General features: G+C 37.5%; 1 protein-coding gene, 3 non-coding genes and 1 pseudogene across 4 annotated transcripts; 4 read left to right on the top strand and 1 right to left on the bottom strand.

Annotated features, from left to right (window-relative positions):
* Positions 1-1660: 1660 nt before the first annotated feature.
* LOC147402415 (U1 spliceosomal RNA) lies at positions 1661-1821 on the top strand. Its single transcript, XR_015178966.1, has one exon. It is a non-coding gene; the product is annotated as a U1 spliceosomal RNA (small nuclear RNA).
* Positions 1822-2503: 682 nt separating this feature from the next.
* LOC147402414 (U1 spliceosomal RNA) lies at positions 2504-2664 on the top strand. The gene has a single exon (XR_015178964.1). It is a non-coding gene; the product is annotated as a U1 spliceosomal RNA (small nuclear RNA).
* Positions 2665-10380: 7716 nt separating this feature from the next.
* Positions 10381-17559, bottom strand: LOC147402413 (serine/threonine-protein kinase VPS15-like). The gene is given in 6 exon segments (XM_086444058.1): positions 10381-10875; positions 13556-13655; positions 13742-13989; positions 14080-17283; positions 17358-17391; positions 17393-17559. Coding segments are annotated over 6 exon segments (3915 nt in total). The 5' UTR covers positions 17545-17559; the 3' UTR covers positions 10381-10698.
* Positions 17560-17755: 196 nt separating this feature from the next.
* LOC147402412 (U1 spliceosomal RNA) lies at positions 17756-17915 on the top strand. Its single transcript, XR_015178988.1, has one exon. It is a non-coding gene; the product is annotated as a U1 spliceosomal RNA (small nuclear RNA).
* A 505-nt stretch (positions 17916-18420) lies between these two features.
* LOC147402411 (U2 spliceosomal RNA) lies at positions 18421-18571 on the top strand (annotated as a pseudogene).
* The last annotated feature ends 584 nt before the right edge of the window (positions 18572-19155 follow it).

The raw sequence follows: 19155 nt of genomic DNA, 5'->3' as shown, positions 1-19155 counted from the left end.
ATAGATTTCCTCAGGATACACACATGCACATATTTATGGGGATGTGTAATTGTGTATCTCGGGGAAAAATCTATGGTTCTATGCATAGTCATGTCAAGAGAGTTTGGGGGGAATTTGTCAGGGGGGGAGTTAGAAAATCATGACTCTTTTATTAGTTAAGTCATTTTGGTTTCTAACAGAATTGGAATCCAAGTATATTTAGGACATAATTTTTTTACACAAACTTGTTTCTCTAAAACTGTGTTTGGATTGAGAGAAATGGAGAGAAGAGAAGAAAAGATAAAATAAATGAATTTCTCTCCATTTCTCATGTTTGAATATGTTAAATGGGGAGAAAAGAGAAAAGAATTAGTGAGAAGAGGAGAGAAAAAAATGTGAGTTTTATTTCTCTCCAAAAATGGAGAGAAGGGGAGAGAAACCCTTTTAAAATATTTTATAATTTCAAATTTGCCTCTACATCTATTTTAAGGTATTTTAAAGTTTCAAAGTTGTCCCAAGTTCTCTCCTATCAATCCAAACATGGTGGATAGAATTTGAGTTTTTCTTCCCTTCTCTTCTCTCCACTTCTCTCAATCCAAATACAGCCTTTGAAAAATTAACAAAAATTATTCCCTTGAAAGCTTGATGGAGGTAATTAAAAGGGTAAGAAAATAATAATAATAATAATAATAATAAAAACTCAATTAACAACGAGCATTATTTTTATGTGATTCTAAGCAAACAATGCTAAAGCATTGTAATTATTTTTTTCTCATTAAAAGAACTTTATTATTTTCTCTTGATATAAGAAAAAATTGTCTAAATTATAATTTTAAGTCTTTCTAGAGTGACCCGTAGTTGATGCTCAATAGACCAATGATAGCCCACACGTATAAACCACATTGAAAAGTAGAAGAGTTCATATCAATAATAACAAAGTTATAATGTGGTGGGAATAGATTACAACTTTAAGCACAAAAAATTAGTCTATTAGTAATTTTGCCAAAAAGAAACAAAAAAACAAAAAATCACTAAAACCAATAACAAACTCCCCATTTAAATCCATGGTTTTAAAATTTGTCCGAGACCGAGACATATCATCCGAGTTAACTCGGTATTAGAGCTGAACGAGACCAACTTACAAGTCACTTTTTTAATTGAGATTTAATACCTCACGTTCAATTTTTTTTATTTTTTGAATGAGATGTCTCAAACGTATTGGAACACTTGTCCTAGACAACTCGGTCTTAGGCCTGGACAAGATGAGACGAGAAATCGAGTTTTAAAACCATGTTTGAATTCCTTAGTACAACTCTCCATCGGCACTCATCATGCCATGCAAACACCTTTTATTACTCTTTTCTTTATAATATTTGGCTCCATGTATTGTTTATATGAAAAATTAAAGAGTTTTATATAACATGTATTAATTTAAAATAAAAGAAATCACTAAAACATCTACAGTATTAAAAAAAAAAAAAAGACAATTCCGATTCTATTTTAGACCCAACTCTAATCGGTTCCAATAAAGAGGGAACCATAACTAGGGTTCTCAATAATGATTCCGATTAAATGATACATCTAGTTATAAATACTTTGATATTAGTCCCACATCGGAAAATGAGATACACGGAAGAAAAAAGACAATATATAAAAACAGAGAAGAGACCCAGAGCAAAACATACATACCTGGATGGGGTCAATGGATGGTCAAGAAGGTCCATGGCCTAGGTTGGTGACCTCCATTGCACTGGGAGGGGTGCTTGCCTAAGATCTCCCCATGTGAGAGTATCTACATCATTATTTTTTTTAGTGAGGGGCATGCGTTTATGCGGTCCCTAACCAATTTTAACCTACAAAATAGTACTGATAGACATAACAACTAAAGCTCATAATGACAATTTAATTTTAATGCGAAAGATGGATAATTAAGTTAGTAAAACCATGTATGAAAATTGAATTTATTGTAAAAGATGGGAGACTTACTTATATCATCAAATCGCACCTCAATTCTCCTGCGCTCATGATTTAGAATTTAGAAGCTCTCTTGTTTTTTATTTTTTTGCTAGACTTCTATTTTTTGGGTTTAAGATTTTATACGAGCCTAATCATAATTGTAAACAACTATAAAAATGATTTGAAGGAGTGTTATAATGTTAAGATTATAATTTGAGCCAAATAATGATTGAATGGTCTGTTTTAATCTTCAATTGGGGTGTGATAAGTAATTTAACAAATCGGGTTGGAATCAGTAAAAGTTGAAGAGCCAGTAAGAGCTCTTATAATTAATCACGTTCAATTGGGGTGTGATAAGTAATTTAACAAATCGGGTTGGAATCAGTAAAAGTTGAAGAGCCAGTAAGAGCTCTCATAATTAATCACGCACTACTGATGTGTTGACTGGCGAGTGAGTGGGGTAGTTCAAGGTTGCAGGTGCTTTACTTTTAGTCCCACATCGGTAACATAGGAGGAAAGAGAAGCATATGGTGATGTATAAAATAGAATTAAAGATTAACCGTAAAACATACTTACCTGGACGGGGTCAATGGGCGATCAAGAAGGTCCATGGCCTAGGTTAGTGACCTCCATTGCACTTAGGAGGGGTGCTCGCCTAAGATCTCCCCAAGTGGGAGAGTCTACGTCATTATTTGTTGCTGTGTGGGTACGCGTTCGCGCGGCCCCTGCCCCAATTCTAAGTCCAAATCGTTTACCTTAGCAGCTAATTATAATTATAATATGGTTTAGGGATGGTAAAAGCTTAACATGGGCCTTGTTTCATTCAAATTTTGGGACTAAACTCCATTTGAGGGGGGGTTTTGGGACTGAACTGCATTTGAGGGGAAGGGGTTGCTATGTTCGTGGGGGTTGGTTGATCTGCTTGTTGATGTCGAAGCCGTTTTGGAGTGAAGGGGTTGCTATGTTGGTGGGGGTTGGTTGATCTGCTTGTTGATATCGAAGCCGTTTTGGAGTGAGTAATCTAAGATCATAAATTGGGAGTTAATCTCAATGGGAAATCCAAAAGGCAATGCATGCCAAGTCTCGTGAAAGGATACGAGACAAGACAATTAGATGGAGAGGGGTGCATGGATAAGACGGGCAAGCTCTTTTTGAGGAAGAAAAGATATCTTAGGATTCAATGGCGACCAGGGATTTGCTACGCGCAAAAAAGATATGCGAATTCCTCAAATATCTTTAGAGTGGAAACAATTGGACCTTTCAGGGATTTTCATGGCCTTATAAGTGTCCGTTACATAGTTCTAATTGTCAACAGGTCTTCATCCTAGAGTTGGACATCCATGTCCATGTAACCAAACACAGCATCATAGGATAGGGATGTACATTTGGGTAAATCCAAACCGGACTGAACCGAATTTTCGAGTTCGGTCTGGGTATGGCTAAAACCAAGACCAACCCGAAAATCTCGGTTTCGGTCTAGGTTCAAATATTAAAGGTCAAAACCGAATCTAAACCGAACCAATTTTTTTTGGGATTTTTAAGGTTTGGGTTTGGTCCAGGTAGAACCAAATCTCAAAGGTTTGTATTGAAATATTTTTAAATAAAATGGGATTTAGTGAAGTCAAACCTTGGATGTGGTATGGCCACCGTGTCTTACCAACTCGCCAAGCACTAGTTTGTGTTAAAACTAGTAAAAATAAACCTAATATAATAAATCGGTTCTAGATTTGGGTTTCAGTCCTTAGAGCAGATTCAATCTGGTTTTGGAGGGGCAAACCCAGACTCAACCCGATATTTATCGATTTCGATTCAGTCCATCTTTCTGTTCGAGTTTCAGGTAAAATGTACATCCCTATCATAGAATCTATTGAAAAAAATGATCCTTGTTAAATATTGTGGGTCTGAACAACATTCATGATTGGAATGGAAGGTTTAGATTATACTAAAATGGGTCTTGTTCATAGTTTAAAATCTCGTTTTGATTTCTTGAGAATCCGAAACAATACTAAAATATTCGAAACATACAATATCTTAAACATTTGTAATTTTTCATTTTATTACAGGATTGGTGCATTTCTTACTCTTCTCCCATTCCCTACATCGTGAACTGGCCTAAAGCACTTAAAGACTGCTTTGATTTATACACCAATTCCTCATGATATATATATGAGGGTGGATCATGGGACTTAAGTAAAAACATACGTATGATGAGAAGTTTTGGATTGAGCTGATTTTTTGTGAGGATGATCTCTATGATGAGAAGATCATCCTCACAAAAAATCAGCCCAATCTGAAACTTCTAAATCCATCAAAAGTATTTTGCAAATTATTGGTAAAAAATCGATGGTCTACATTTTAAATCACTTTTGATGGGGTTAAAAGTTTTAGATTGGGCTGATTTTTTTAAGGATGATCTTCTCATCATAGAGATCATCCTCAAAATCAGCTCAACCTAAAACTTCTAACCCCATCAAAAGTGATTTAGAATGTGGACTGTTGATTTTTTACCAATAATTTGTAAATCACTTTTGATGGGTTTAGAAGTTTCAGATTAGTATTTTTCAGCCTCTATTTAATGCCTCCAAGTCCTTAATTTTCACCTCTATAGCTTCTCTTGGTGCATCAAATTCTTCAGTTTAGAACAAAAATGTGAGGCTTTGTAGTAGTTTGGCACGACAAGGAAGAGAGAAGACGACCACTGAAAATGATACATAAAAATGTTTCATATTCTGATCAACCTTTTAAATCCAACCATATCAATAACTCTCAACTTTGTAAGAAAAATAAACCAAGAAGATTTGCATGGAAAAGTGTCAAATTCTAGACACAAGTGAAAATGAATAGGATGATGTGTCAGCTCACCATCATTTTCCCAATTATCAAACTCATGGGTGCTACGGTCCAGTTGCCTACAAAAAGACTAATGGCCATTTACTTCAAAAAAAAAGTATTTTCCATAAGAAATGAGTAAAAGACAATTTTACCTTTTCAATGTAGTTATATGCTCACTAATGCTGGGGTGACATTGGATTTACTATGATTTTTTACATTTTTGACGTCAAAGCGCCCACATAATTGTAAATACTTTTACTTGTGTCTCGAGGAAATGCGTCTATAGTTATGTGTGTAGGCTATGTCAGAAGTGTAAATATCGTAGTAAATCTAATGTCACCCCAGCATAACTCTTATATAATTACTACTTACTATAAACAATCAATCAGATACAGTTTTTAAGTTATTTAGAAAAAAATCCCTCTGCCAGAGTCTCTAAAAAATTTTCCCATTTTTTAAAACTCATAACTCCATTCAAGTTAGATCTCCATTGAGTCGAATAAGAGGGAACCAACTCATACTAATTGGCTCAAAAAGTTTATTACATCAGGTTGGGTGGGTGAGTCACTTCAAATCCAATCGAGTTTAGCCAACTCAGTGGTATTACAACACGATGAGTTAAAAATATAGTCAAACACACGTAAAATTTCAGACTACAAGAGTGTTAGTCATTTTGGGGTCCTACTATTTTTTAAATGGTTGAGATGATGAGAAGATAATCATCCGTTAAACTTATTTAAGAAGAAGGGATAAGTAACAATGGCAATATGACAAAAGCCAACCTTCAATTTCTTCCTTGTAATCAATTCCTTTGGAGTTCAAATAGTTTTTCTCACTTGAGTAGAAGCTCGAGAGAAAAATATAATTTGGATGTGCTTGACCATGCAGATTTTATCAAATTACATATAGTTATAAAAAGTTGATGTTACAATATGAACTCTCTGAAAAAATCACATTATATGTTTCTTGACTCTGCAGATTTTATCAAATTATATATAGTTGCAATATTAAGTTTCTTTTTAAATTCAGTCCATTGACACCCCAAAGGCACCCTTTCAATAGACGTGAAAGATAATTATGATGGACTGTCTAGTTGCAGATCACTCAGTACTAATTGCACTTCACTACTTACAAAAAAAAAAAAAAAAAATCCACTTGAACTACATTGTCAAAATTTCATCTCTAAAAACTAAAAGTTGCATTGTTTTTCTTCATCTTGAAATTTCATAGAGCGACCACAACATCAAAACTTTATAAATTATAAATTCAAAATTTAAAATTTTGTGATCTATATGTAGAATATAAATTTGTAGGAACCGTGGTTAATGATGAAATATTTATCTTCAATATTAGCGTAATTTTTTTTTTTTTTTTTTGTTGTAGGACATAACAAGTAGGGATTGTCAATCAACCAACTACTCTAAAAGATCAATCTTGAGTGTCACGGGACTTAATTGGGATATGATACATCCAAGAGTGGGGGAAAATATACACTCAACACTCCCCCTCACCCATAAGAGTGGAAAGATTCGAACCCACAATTAATATGAACCTAATGCTCTGATACAATGTTAACCAACCAACTACACCAAAAGACCATCTTATGGAGATTGGGAGAACTATGAATATAAGAGGGTCATGAGACTTAACTAGGGTACGACCCATCCAAGACTGGTGGAAAATATATAATCAAGAGAGATGGGATCAATTTTTAATTTTTAAAAGCAAAAATAAGCAATTTTTTGGATTGGAATGCAATTGGCTCCAGATAGGTGTGCAACTAATAGTCGGCTCCCAATTAAAATAGAGAGATTCTATTGCCATGCTAACTTTTTTTCCATGAGCATCTCAATTCATATGAAATCATCAAAGAATTAGCATACATCTTGAGGTGCACTTAGTAAAATTTGGTATTGTAATAGAAACTCTTAAGAGGACACTATAATTTATTATCAACCCAAGTAGAATATCCAATGAGTTGAGTAAAAAAAAAAAAAAAACTCGCTAATCAAATATAAAAAAAATATATTAATTTATCTTTTATTCTCCATAAAAAAATATTTTATAAAATCAAATAGCTCGTTTATGTTTTCTAACTGACTTAGATGAGTTGACACGGAACTTATTTCATCAAGTTTTGGGTCCATTCCATACCCAATCAAGTTTAGTCAACTCAGCCAAGTTTCAAGTTCACGAATGAGTGAAAAAAAAAATTTAATTAAAAATCAAGATAAGAACGTGTAAGTATTATGCACATCCTCAATTAAAGGAACAGATTAATTAGACATAATTATCCATTTAATCTTGTACTAAGCAAATCCGATCCCATTTCTAATAGAAGTAGTAGCTGATAGTAGCCCATCTTATTACGACTCGTCGAAGTCCAAGTCTAACTGGGAAACATTTACTTATAAATGTAGGTTCACCCATACTCCTCTCATTTGCATTAATCTTAAGTAGAGAGAAAAAGTTTGATAAATATTTAGACCTGACCTAACCCTAGGCTACGTGTTTCCGTATTTTCTCATCAAGAACACGAACATCTTAGCTTACGGTTAAGCTTGGTAGAAAAGAAACAAGTTACAGACTGATAATCGATAGATGAATAAGATGCAAATTCCAGTGGGTTTTCATTTCCAACCGACCGATCAAGAACTCATCTTTCATTATCTTCGTAATAAGGTTCTTGATGAATTTTTCTTACCTAAATATTGTCCAATAATTGAAAGAGATCTGTACGGAGAGGAAGAACCATCCGTATTATTCGAAGCCACTTCTGCAGATAACAATACGATGTTCTTTTTTACTCGGATTAAAGACAAAGACAACAACCATAATGATGATTGCAAGGATTATAAGAGGAAGAATAGAACAGTTGGACGAGGAACGTGGAAGATTCAAAGATCAAAAATCAAAATATTCGACTCACAACACCAAGTTATTGGAATGAAGGCCAACTTGACTTTCACTCATCATAAGAGTGAAGATCATACGGTCTCAAGTAAAGATAGAGTGAGATTTACAATGATCGAATATACCCTCCCTTCTTATCAACAACAGGTGCATGACTTTTCCTTTCCTTTTATGTATCTTCTTTACTACTACGTACTTAAATATCTCATTCTTTGTTTGGTATCTAATTCTATGTTTGGTAACTTTTATTTTTTGGGTGGTACAGAACAACAAATGGGTTCTATGTAAGATCACAAGGCACATTCCAAAAGGACTAGGGTTTCAAGAGGATACAATCTTGTCATCGTCATCTTCAAAAAGAAGAAGAGTACTTGCAGATGAAGAAAGAGAATGTGATCATACAGCTCCAGCAGCACCACCACCCATCATGCGTACTGATATGTCATCATCTACACCTTTGAGTACACCAACACCAGTACATGATCTTCTTACTTGTAGCGTTGATGATTCCTCGATGCATAAGATTATAATGAGTGATATGTCAGTATTTTTTCGACCTCCGATGCCATTGCTTCCTCCATTGCCACCTACTTACTTCTCCAACTCATCCATTATTGAAGACAATTCCAACACCAACATTAGCAATACCACCAATAATAAGTTTTTCGACCTGTCTGCACCAACATCATCATCTTTCCAAATGAATTCAGCAGGAAACTACATTGGTACTGACCCAGTCCACGTCAACAATTCCACGCCACCACCGCCATTAACATCGACGACATTTGCTCCAAATTATTGTGAATACCATTCAACAATGTTACCATCAGACATCGATCTTTTGCAAGAGCAGCTTGAGAGAGAGCCAGAAGGAGGGTTGTGTATGGAGGAGTTCGAGGGTTGGGATTTATGAAGTTAGAACTTGTATTCATCTTTTTTGATACTCATAGTGAAGCAATTTGTTCATGTTAATAATTAATGATTATAAACATTTAATTATCACTCGACTCTTTTACATGGAATAATTTGGATTAGCTATATGGGTTTATTTTCAGTAGGCCCTAACCCACTCTATTCTATGGTTAAGTGTTCTAATAGAACCAAAAGTATGTATGTTGGGCAAAATCTATCCAAACCATTTTTTTTAATTATTAATATTCACGAAAACTGAAAATTGATCTGCATTCAATTTGAGCACTTTGGAAGATTTATCCATTGAAGCGTTAGTTAATTAGCTTATTGGATCACTACCCTGATCTAATTCCTTGATCAAGAGTCATCAGATCAAATGAAGGGAATATATAGGGTGGTGGTCGTTAATGGGCCAGGGGTCACATTAACTGGTTATATCATTATCATTGATATACAATTTTTTTTTTTTTTTGATCTTTTTGCAATCTGATTAATTGGTTCTGTTGTTTTTGATTATCGAGTTTATAATTTTATAAAAAAACACTAGCTTCGAAAGATTATGCGTGACCTCCAAACTCAGTAATCAGGCAGAGAGACATGTTATACAGTATTATATTGTAATCTTAGTAAATAAGTCTGATGAGAGCGTTCCCGTTAGAGTTCGAAGCTTGTTTTTGAAAAAAACATTCTTAAGGCTGCTTATAACTTCTCCGGAGCTAATCCAAACAGGTCCTAAGGAAGCTACAATTTAGAATTATAATCAAACTAGTCAATTGATCCAACGTTGACAAACTTGTGGCCCACTATTTGGTGTGACATGAACTACAGATTGTGGGTATTGTGACTTTCATGGCCGATCGATCGATCGTACCTTTTATTACAAATGGAAGAAAAATTGGTAGTGAAAACAAACCAAATCATCGGTGCTAACTTAATCTTCTACAAACTTTAAAGCTTTAGGACATTGTAGCCATGTATTTTGCCTCTAATGGCTGCTCTCAGTCCTTACAAGACGCATGTCTGCAACATAGTAGAAGACCCCAAGGCCCGAAGCACATCGAGCTAAACCTTCAATGGTTTGATTAGTTATGAGCTTGAAAGACTGATCTCTTTAAGAAGAAAATGATTAAGCTTCAGTTACTAATTAATTGATTTAAGAGCACTAGCACCACTTGTCTAAGATAAAGTTTTAAAAGAAATAATCAAGTTGAAGGTTCTAAAGGAATTGAAGACCGACCCAAAAGAATGTGGATAGACAGTAAAAACACATATAAACACAATTTCAATTATAGAAGATTTGATTTCCATCCGAGTGGCATTAAAAAAAACACAAATGAAAGAACAGAAAATCAGCTATTGGGTTCCTATCCATATAGCCATTCAATATATCACAAGGACAACATAGAGGCATCTAGAGGTATAGTTCAAAGTTTAGTTCTGTTTTAAAATGTTTAGTTGATCCAATACTCTACTTTCGACCTAAAACATAACAAAAATTAAACCCAGAAAAAAGAAAAAAAAGGTTTTAGAATATCTTGGAATGTTTTGGCCGAGATCATCTCTGTTTCCTCCTCACCCAAACGTTGCCTCAACATGGAAGCTGTGCCAGTATATCTTGTGAGCACTTCAGCAAAAACCATCGAGCGCACAACCATAAATAATGTGATCTTGTATCTCAGTGATGTTTTGAAAAGTTTAAAAAAATAATCCTCAAAAGCTGACACAAGAGGCTCAATAAACCTTAAACCAGAGAAGTGTCAAAAAGGGTGGCAAGATTAACACGTAAGGTGGCAAAGCAAATAATAATAGTTGATAGATTATATTGCCATATCAACCTTTTTTTCTTCTGCATGCACCAATTGATGAAATTCTATTACACAAAAAAATAATTGTTACTAGAAAAAAGAAGGAGAGAATAGCTGGGTTTCAAGTTCAATCTGTCCCTCTGCCTGCATGCCATACAAGGGCAAATCAGGAACTCTTCAAAATGGCGAAGAAATGTGCCAAATCATCATTTCATATAAGGTTATATTTCCTCTACATAATATACATTTGTTAATGAACTGCACCAACCTATATACAGTGAGTCTCCTAAATGCTTGGGCGCTACTTCCAAACCTTGATGGCACCATCTCTGCTGCTTGATATCAGGAGTCTCTGATTCAACTTAACAGAAGCCATAGAGAGTATAGAGTCCCGGTGGCAACCAGCAGAATCAGTGGCCGCAACTGTGAGGAGCGCTTTCTGTGTCGACTTGCTAGCCTGAGGTCTCCTGTTCGTCTCCTGCTTGATAGCAAGTGAACTGATATTTAGTCTCATAAAATCAATTATTTTCTTTCCTAAGCTACTAAACTGTTTTTTTTTTTTGGAATAAGTATAAGATTTTATAAAAAACAAAGGAGAAAAACAATACAATGGAGGCCGAGAAAGCCCCCAGGCAGAAAAGCAATAAAACAATAAAAGCAAAAGAAAATTCCACTAGTTACACAGGCTATCCCATATAAATAGGAAATCTTTGAAAGAGATCCTGGAGAAATCCTTGCTTAACTTGGCCCAAAAAAATAGCAGCCCAAAATCTCCATGTACACCATATGTGAATTGCTCTCCTTGCTCCGGAACACCCTATTGTTTTTCTCTTTCCAAAGACCCCAAGAAATGGCCGTTGGAAGAATAGCCCAAAGGCGTCTTTTTCTATTAGAGAAGATGTTGTAAGCCCACCCTTCAAGCATCAAGAGAAAATTGTTGGGGAGAACCCAATACATATGAAATAAAGAAAGAAACAAACGTCCAATAGCACTAGAAAAAGAGTAATGAAGAAGAGTGTGGTCCACAGATTCGCCATCACTCATACGAAGGGGGAAAAAATTTGGAGTGATCCACCCACAAGATATCAAATTGTCCAAACTAAGAATCCTCCCTACGAAGGCAAGCCAAACAAAGAAGGATACCTCAGAGGGAAGAAGAGATGACCAAATAAGAGAAATAGGAAAAATAGTCTTCGACCTTGGGATCATGGCTTTGTAGAAAGAACGAACAGTGAATCTCCTGTCTTTAGTCTTGACCCATTCCCACCTATCTTGATCGCTCTCTCTGATTTGAACTTCATTCAAGAGATTTAGAAGAGATGTTACCTCGATTATCTCCCAATCATTGAAATTCCTCTCAAACCCCAAATCCCAAGAAATAGTGTTCTCGTTACGAATCGAACAATGCTTTATCGAACAGTTTCTATACAAAGAACAAACGTACAAAGATGGGTATTGAGTTAATAGCGTTAAATTCCTACACCACCTATCTTCCCAAAATCTTACTCTATCCCCTAAACCCACTCTAAAACTGATCTCTTTCTCAAAATCACCGGCTACCTTGAGAATCCCCTTCTACACACTGCAACCGAAAGTCCCTTTGGCTTCCCCGCTATACCACCCGAGCCTCCTTTCCCCATTCTTAGCACAAACCACCTTCCTCCACAAGCTATCCCTTTATTCTCCAAACCTCCATAACCACTTGCCTAGAAGGGCTCTATTAGATAAACTCTAATCCCCAAACCGCCATTCCTCTTTGGGGTGCAAATTACGGTTTTCAGAGTTTTCATGTACCTAGTTTCCTAGGTGATAAATAGATCACATAACAATGAAAGAAGTTCAAACAAGAAACAAGTTGGTTTAAAAAACTCCGGAGAGTGCAATAATAATGTCACAAAAGAGGTGAGAGATGTGCACACTCATGATGAGGAGGAGTTTCTTGTTAACTATGACCTAAAGAAGTGGTCATTCTTTCCTGTAGAACAAGTCTCAAATTTTGAAACATCAAGCTTGCTTGCTTCTTGTTTGTCTTTGTTTTAGTATCCCAACAAAAGTATTAAAATTAGAGATATCATAGAAAACAAGAATATAGAGACGACAAGTCAATGGAAAGATTATTGGTTATTCAAACTCCAGAGTCCAGCCATGGCTGCTTCGTCTCTCTGCAGCTTTCTTTCTTTCTTAATTCCATTACATCTTTTTCAAACAAACAGGAAGAATTCCCAATCAGAAGTAAAATCATCCAATTTGATATCCTGAAATTCTTTAGAAATAGGCATCCAGTCCCTTATTAGATCCTCAATAAGGTAACAGACCTCAGGCAAGGATCTCTTGTACTAATCATAAAAAATCCTAATATTTAAATCTTTCCTACTAACCCCAGCATAGGACATCAGGATCTTCAGAAGATTTCACCCCTCATACATACCAAACAACCTTGCAAAACAAAATAAAATAACCCCAAAATTCTTTTGGACAGACTCATTGGTGCCAAAAACTAGATTTTTGAAAGAATAATGATGAATGCACACGGTTTTTGGTACGCGTTTGGTACATGGCAAGGGCAAAGAATTGCAGATCTTTTTCCTGTGTATCCCGAAGAAAAATATAAATGGTACTGTGCCCTTGCCACATACCAAAAACCACGTTCATTCATCACGACTCTTTTTCAAAAAAAGAAAAGAGAAAATTCCACACTAGGATGATAAATAAGTGGTACTCTTCTTTGAGGACGTCTTGTCCTCTTCTAATAAATCTGTTCTTATCAAAAAAATAAAAATTCGTTGATTCCCTCTTAGAGCACTTCGTGCATAGTAAGCTGGTTTGCCAGACTCCAACCAACACCAAACCGTCGAAGCTCAATAAAAATAAGCCAAGATTTTGACATTGATTTCTCCGAGTAGTGTGTCTGGAGACTCCACCCAGGGTGAGAACGTGAACTCAGGCTAAGCATGGGAAAGTGGTAGATTTGGCCAAGAAATCAAAGCTTAAACATATGGTACTGTTCAATAGATGGACGTTTGAACATTGGGGCTAAGATCCGACACCAAAATTTTGATCCTAGCTTTGACAAAGAAGAGGAACAAACAAAGGCAAATGCAATCACTTAGCAAACTTCTCAAAGGGGGAGCCGAATCTGCCACAATTATTTGACATACCTGCACAACTTGCACCCCAAAACTAGATCTTGTTTCATACAACTCATCATTTCCCATTCCCTTTAATGATGGCCCACAAACACAGTAACTACGAACAGGGCTGAAACACAATGTCAAACAGGAGTTGATTAGACCAAACAGATATACAATAGAACACCAAGAGGAAAATAGAATTCCAACCAAAACCTGAAATGGTCCCAGCAACGAATCCTCAAGTCGGTTCCTCCAGTTAACAAATCACCCCCAGGTAAGGGCAGCAATGAACGGATACCAGGAAGACGCGGTGGAGGTTCATTCAACTCATCAATTCGATACTTTGGATTCGTATTCCGTCTCATATCTTGCTTAGAATTGGACTTGCTAGAAGGTCTAGCTAAGGCCCAAGGAAGGTCTGACATTTCAGCCTCACTATCATTGTTTGACACTCTCAGTACCTGAAAACAATGGTAGTATCACTTTTGAGAGGAGTAACGTTGGGATGGGAGCTAAAGATAGCAAAACAAACAATAGTTTTTAACAATTACCTGGTGACAGCTTCCATTCTCTGCATTCCAGAGAGAAACTTCATTAGAACCCGCAGCTACATAAACCAGTGGCCTTGCTGTAGCAGACAGCGAGGCATTTGGAGGGGGGATGAGCAGACACATCTTTTCTATAGGGCATACCAGAGAATACTGCCATGAGTTAACTGGTACAAGAAACCTCAGGTCCCAAAGAGTAAGCACACCCCTCGAAGACCCTGACACAAACCAATTCCCACAAGGACCCGTTACAAGAGAAGACACATAGCCCTCTTCAGGAGTTGCTTTCAACATCCACGCCATTGAATTTGCTCTTGTATCCCATAGATGAATTCCACAGCTTTGGGTGCTGTACATAACTGTATGACTCGGACAGCCATCTGTAGAGTAATTCAACAGGCTGAGAATGGCACCTTCACCCACATCCCTCTTTTTTATGTCAGCTATGCCCGAGTATTTTTCAACAACACTGCCCAGGCCTCTGGAGATGTAATCAACAGAGAACATATGTAATGTGCCATCACATGCTCCTACAACGAATTGTGCAGAACCCCGGAGCATTGTAGTGCAGAGTGCCCGGCTTCCATGTAGAGGATAAGTAAGCCTCGATCTAAAAGAGATGTCTTTTTCCAGCTTTTTGGTATCCCATACCTTGACCGTGGAATCATCAGATGCACTTACGAAAAAGGCATGGTCATTTGAAATGGCAATGTCATTAACAGCAGACCGGTGCTCCTGAAGATGTGCCACAAGAACCCCACGAGGCCTCCATCCGCTGTCTGGAACTGATGATGCTCGCCCAAAAGGTGGCAGTACTGTTACATCAGTTGGTGAGGGTACATCCACATTAATGGATGAGCTCCCCTTTAGGCTGCCAGAGATACCCATGTCTTGACTTTTACTCCCAATGTAAGCATTTTGATCATTTTCTCTACCTTCTGCTTCCCTCACAACTTTGTAGAACTGTTTGGAGCCATTACTGATGCTGAAAGATCCTGAAACAAGCTTAGGTGCTACAACTGAACTTGCCAAACTAAAAGATTTGTTACCCGTATCCATCCAAGGCAAGGATGATGAGCCAATTCCTACGGAGCTTCCCGGAGATGAAGAATCAGATCCAGCAGATGTAACTCCCATGGCTCGCTTGTCCGTGCTGAAGGAATACAAAGGTATGCCTTCTGATGATCCATCACAGTTGAAACTGTTTCCACCGCTAATATGTGGGGAAGTAAATCCGGAAAACTGCAATTTATCCGAGCATAGAGGATCTCGAATGTCAATTGCACTTGAAGCATTTTGCATGAAACTTGCCATTGCTTTTAACTTAGCCTCATCATCCTCAGCTTCAGGTAGCCCCAGTTGATGCGTGACACCGATGGCAGGTTTGTGACCCTGCAAATCAGGTTGTTTGCCAGGCCATATCTTCATGGGATTTAATTCCTCTGATCCTCTCCTTTTCAACTCCACAGTTTCCCATTGTTTTGATTGCGGCGACGAATTGTACCATATCTTTCTCTGTCTCTCCATCATGTCTGAACTCCTGGCATTTTCCAAGACTTGGTACAATACCTCTCTTGAGACCGGAGGCTTGAGACATGAAAGGAGAGACTTCTCTGAAGCTAGAGAAGCTGGTTGTCTGCGGACTAAAGGAAGTATTAACGGAACTAGGTAAGCAAAGGAGTCCACAGAACCTAAACTCTCACTACTAGACGCAATGAAAGTGACAGCTAACCTTCTTACCCATTGACTTGGATAGCATAGTAATGGGAAAGCACGCTCAATCATGCCAATCAATATCCTTTTCTGCAAGAAATTGCATTTGCAAAGCATGGCCAAGCATTCTAATGCATTAACAATCACAGCCTCCATTGTATCAGTTAATGCTTGCTCGATATAAGGTAAAAGATACTCCTCCACACTTCTTTGACCCACGAAAAAGCAGACAAACACAATCTGTCCATAAAAAACTGCCCTTAGATGCTCATCCCGATCATTTAAAAAAGCCGGAAGGATGGGTAACAGAAAGTCATTACTCTGCCTCTGGCCAAAGAAGAAGCATAGATTTCCGATGTCTTGTAGGAGCGCTCTCCTGATATTTGGAGTTTGCTTTGAGCCCATTACCAATTCTTGAACAACCTCTGCCACGGATTTCCTTAACTGTGCAAGCTGTGCATCACTGCTCTCACTCTGCAGTCGTCCCGATGTCTCAACAGATGGAGCTGATGATTTCTGGAGCGGATTCAATCTATCAAGAACTCCCGCTTCGGTCAAGTTTTGTGACTGAATCAAGAATCTATATGCAGTTAGTGCAAGTTTGGAAATATTGCTGGAGTAACAAATCCGCACACTTTCCTCTGGATCATCTGGAACTGTAGATAGCATCGGAAGAATATATTCAGGAAAAATTTTGGCATCACTGGGAGGAAAATCTCGAACTAATGGCAAAATGTCACACAAAGTCTCCAAGGCAGCACAGCGCACTATTGCTGCTGGATCAGAAAGCATCGCAACAACATAGGGAAGTACACGCTGCAAGCGATCTTCATCATCGATATACAAGGAACATGACTTCAGCAGGAGTACAGCCCCCCTTCGCAACTGTGGCAACTTAACACTTCGTATACATGAACATAATAGTGATGCAATCAGGACCATACCTTCACAGATCATATTATGTTGGGTGACAGGAAAGCAAGGCATTCCGAAAGTATCTGATTGGCTATCGTACTCGGACATTAATGAATCCAAGTCACTTTTAGTGAATTTTCTCAAAAGGGGATGCTCATTCCCCTTAAATCCCTTGGAAATAGTTTTGAGAAGCTCGCCTGGAGATTGCTTACTAATGTGACCAGGATTTTGTGGAAATGCGGATCCAGCATCAGAACCTCCCAAAGCAATACTAGGCACATTTTCAAGTACTGACTTAGTGCTAGAACTATGGTTACTTTTTTCTACATCCCTAAGGAGTGTACTAATATCACCAACAAGACGAAACTGATCACCAAAGAGGCCTTTATGTAGTTCTCCTTTCTTCCCCAAGGAATCCTTCAGAGAATTCCTGTTCTGTTTTGCATTCTCCATCGGTTGTAAAGGCTCATTATTTATAGAGTTGGGAGATAAGCATGAAACAGTGCCCATCTCCTCACTTGATCTATTGATCATCATTTGCTTATGTATGTCAAGGAAGGCGCTCTGCGTCACTGCAACCTACAACAAAAATTACAGTTGAAGTCACTAGGACTCGCTCATCAGAAGGAATTAGGTTTGCAGAAGTTCCTTACCCTCGTATCAGAATCAAGAGGAATCAAGCAGGAAAAGAAATGGGGAGAAATAGCAAGGAAACACAACAGCTGCAGAGCTCTGCAAGTAGCCTTCAGCAGATAGTCGGGAATCTGGATCCAACTGAATCATATGAAGTATCATCTTGCGGATTCCAGAATCTGGAATCTGCACCCACAAACATAGCATAGCATCTCGGATGATTATGAACATAACTCAAGTGAGAATAGACAAAAAGATCTAAAAAGTATGATATTTATTCATGCTGTCATAAAACTATCTAAAAAGTATGATAGTTCAAGGTTGCAGGTGCTTTACTTTTAGTCCCACATCGGTAACATATGAGGAAAGAGAAGCATCTGGTGATGTATAAAATAGAATTAAAGATGAAGGGTAAAACATACTTACCTGGACGGGGTCAATGGGCGATCAAGAAGGTTCATGGCCTAGGTTAGTGACCTCCATTGCACTTAGGAGGGGTGTTCGCCTAAGATCTCCCCAAGTGGGAGAGTCTACGTCATTATTTGTTACTGTGGGGGTACGCGTTCGCGCGGCCCCTGCCCCAAATTCTTAGTTCAAATCGTTTACCTGATCTGCTAATTATAATATGATTCATGGAAATCATGACCAAAGTGGTAATATTTGGAACGGTTTGATCCCTTTGAGGCATATTTGGGAGTTCTTAGAATCAAACTTCTTTAATGTGTTTCTTGCACATGTATGGACTACACCATTCTATTATTAGTGATGCCCCACTTGACAGGTCTTGTACTTCCGCACTCACTCAGAAGAGACCTCTTTTCTCTCAACTACTTGCATATAGGCTACAAGCCACATTTAATGATCAAACGGCTATGATTATTTTGAGGGTTTAATTTTGGGATTTGATCACATCAGAGGGTCTTAAACTTAATTAACTTTTTAATCGTTGGAACTTGGAAGCTTGTTTGTTTTCTTTTGGTTGCCATAAATTCATGGCATGGACATAGTCCCACATTGACTAGATATAGAAAGGACTGAAGGTGTAGTATACCCTAATTGGTAGGTCGAGGCATATTTCAAAGCATATCTTTCCCGGCCTTTTGGTTAAGATCAAGTGTAATAATTGTTCTTATCAGTTTAATATTTGATATTGGGCCCACAACAATAACTTGCTATTGGGGTTCTCATGAGTCGCTCATGTGTTGCACTATTGCAATGGCCTGGCTCCCACCTACCAAATCTTATATTATAAATTTGGGAAATTATATTGACACACCATGAAACTCCAAGGGCCCTTCACAATCGATTTTTTTGTACGAGCACTCCATGTCAAAGGGCACTCCTCTCACCCTCCAACAATTTCGATGACTCAAGCGATCAACTTTTGACGAAATTCTAATTTCGACTCATTTAAGGGAGGAGAATCATAGGAGAGGGAGCAGGAGGATTAGAGGAGAGGGAGGGGGATCAGAGAAGAAGAAGAATAAAGGGAGAGACATTGAAATAAAAGGATGAGGAGATCAAGAAAACAGAGCGAAAGAATCGTTAGGAAGAGAAGAAGAAGAAGACAATAGAGAGAGGGAGAGAGATCACAAGAGGTGTGCCCTCAGAAAAAGATTTTTTTATTTGTATTTTTAACTTTGGTCCTCCCTAACATTTTGTTTGGATTGAGAGAAATAGAGAGAATAGAAGAAAAAAATATATGAGTTTCTCTCTATTTCTCTTATTTGGATTGTTACGTGGGGAGAGAAAAGGAGAGAAAAAAAATGTGAGTTTTCTCTCTCTCCAAGAGTGGAGAGAAATCCTTTTAAACTATTT

This window comes from Akebia trifoliata, chromosome 5 (assembly GCF_017979445.1).
Source record: "Akebia trifoliata isolate Shusen 1 chromosome 5, ASM1797944v1, whole genome shotgun sequence".
In the NCBI taxonomy this organism is placed as follows: Eukaryota; Viridiplantae; Streptophyta; class Magnoliopsida; order Ranunculales; family Lardizabalaceae; genus Akebia; species Akebia trifoliata.
This window is presented reverse-complemented; position numbering and strand designations above follow the sequence as displayed.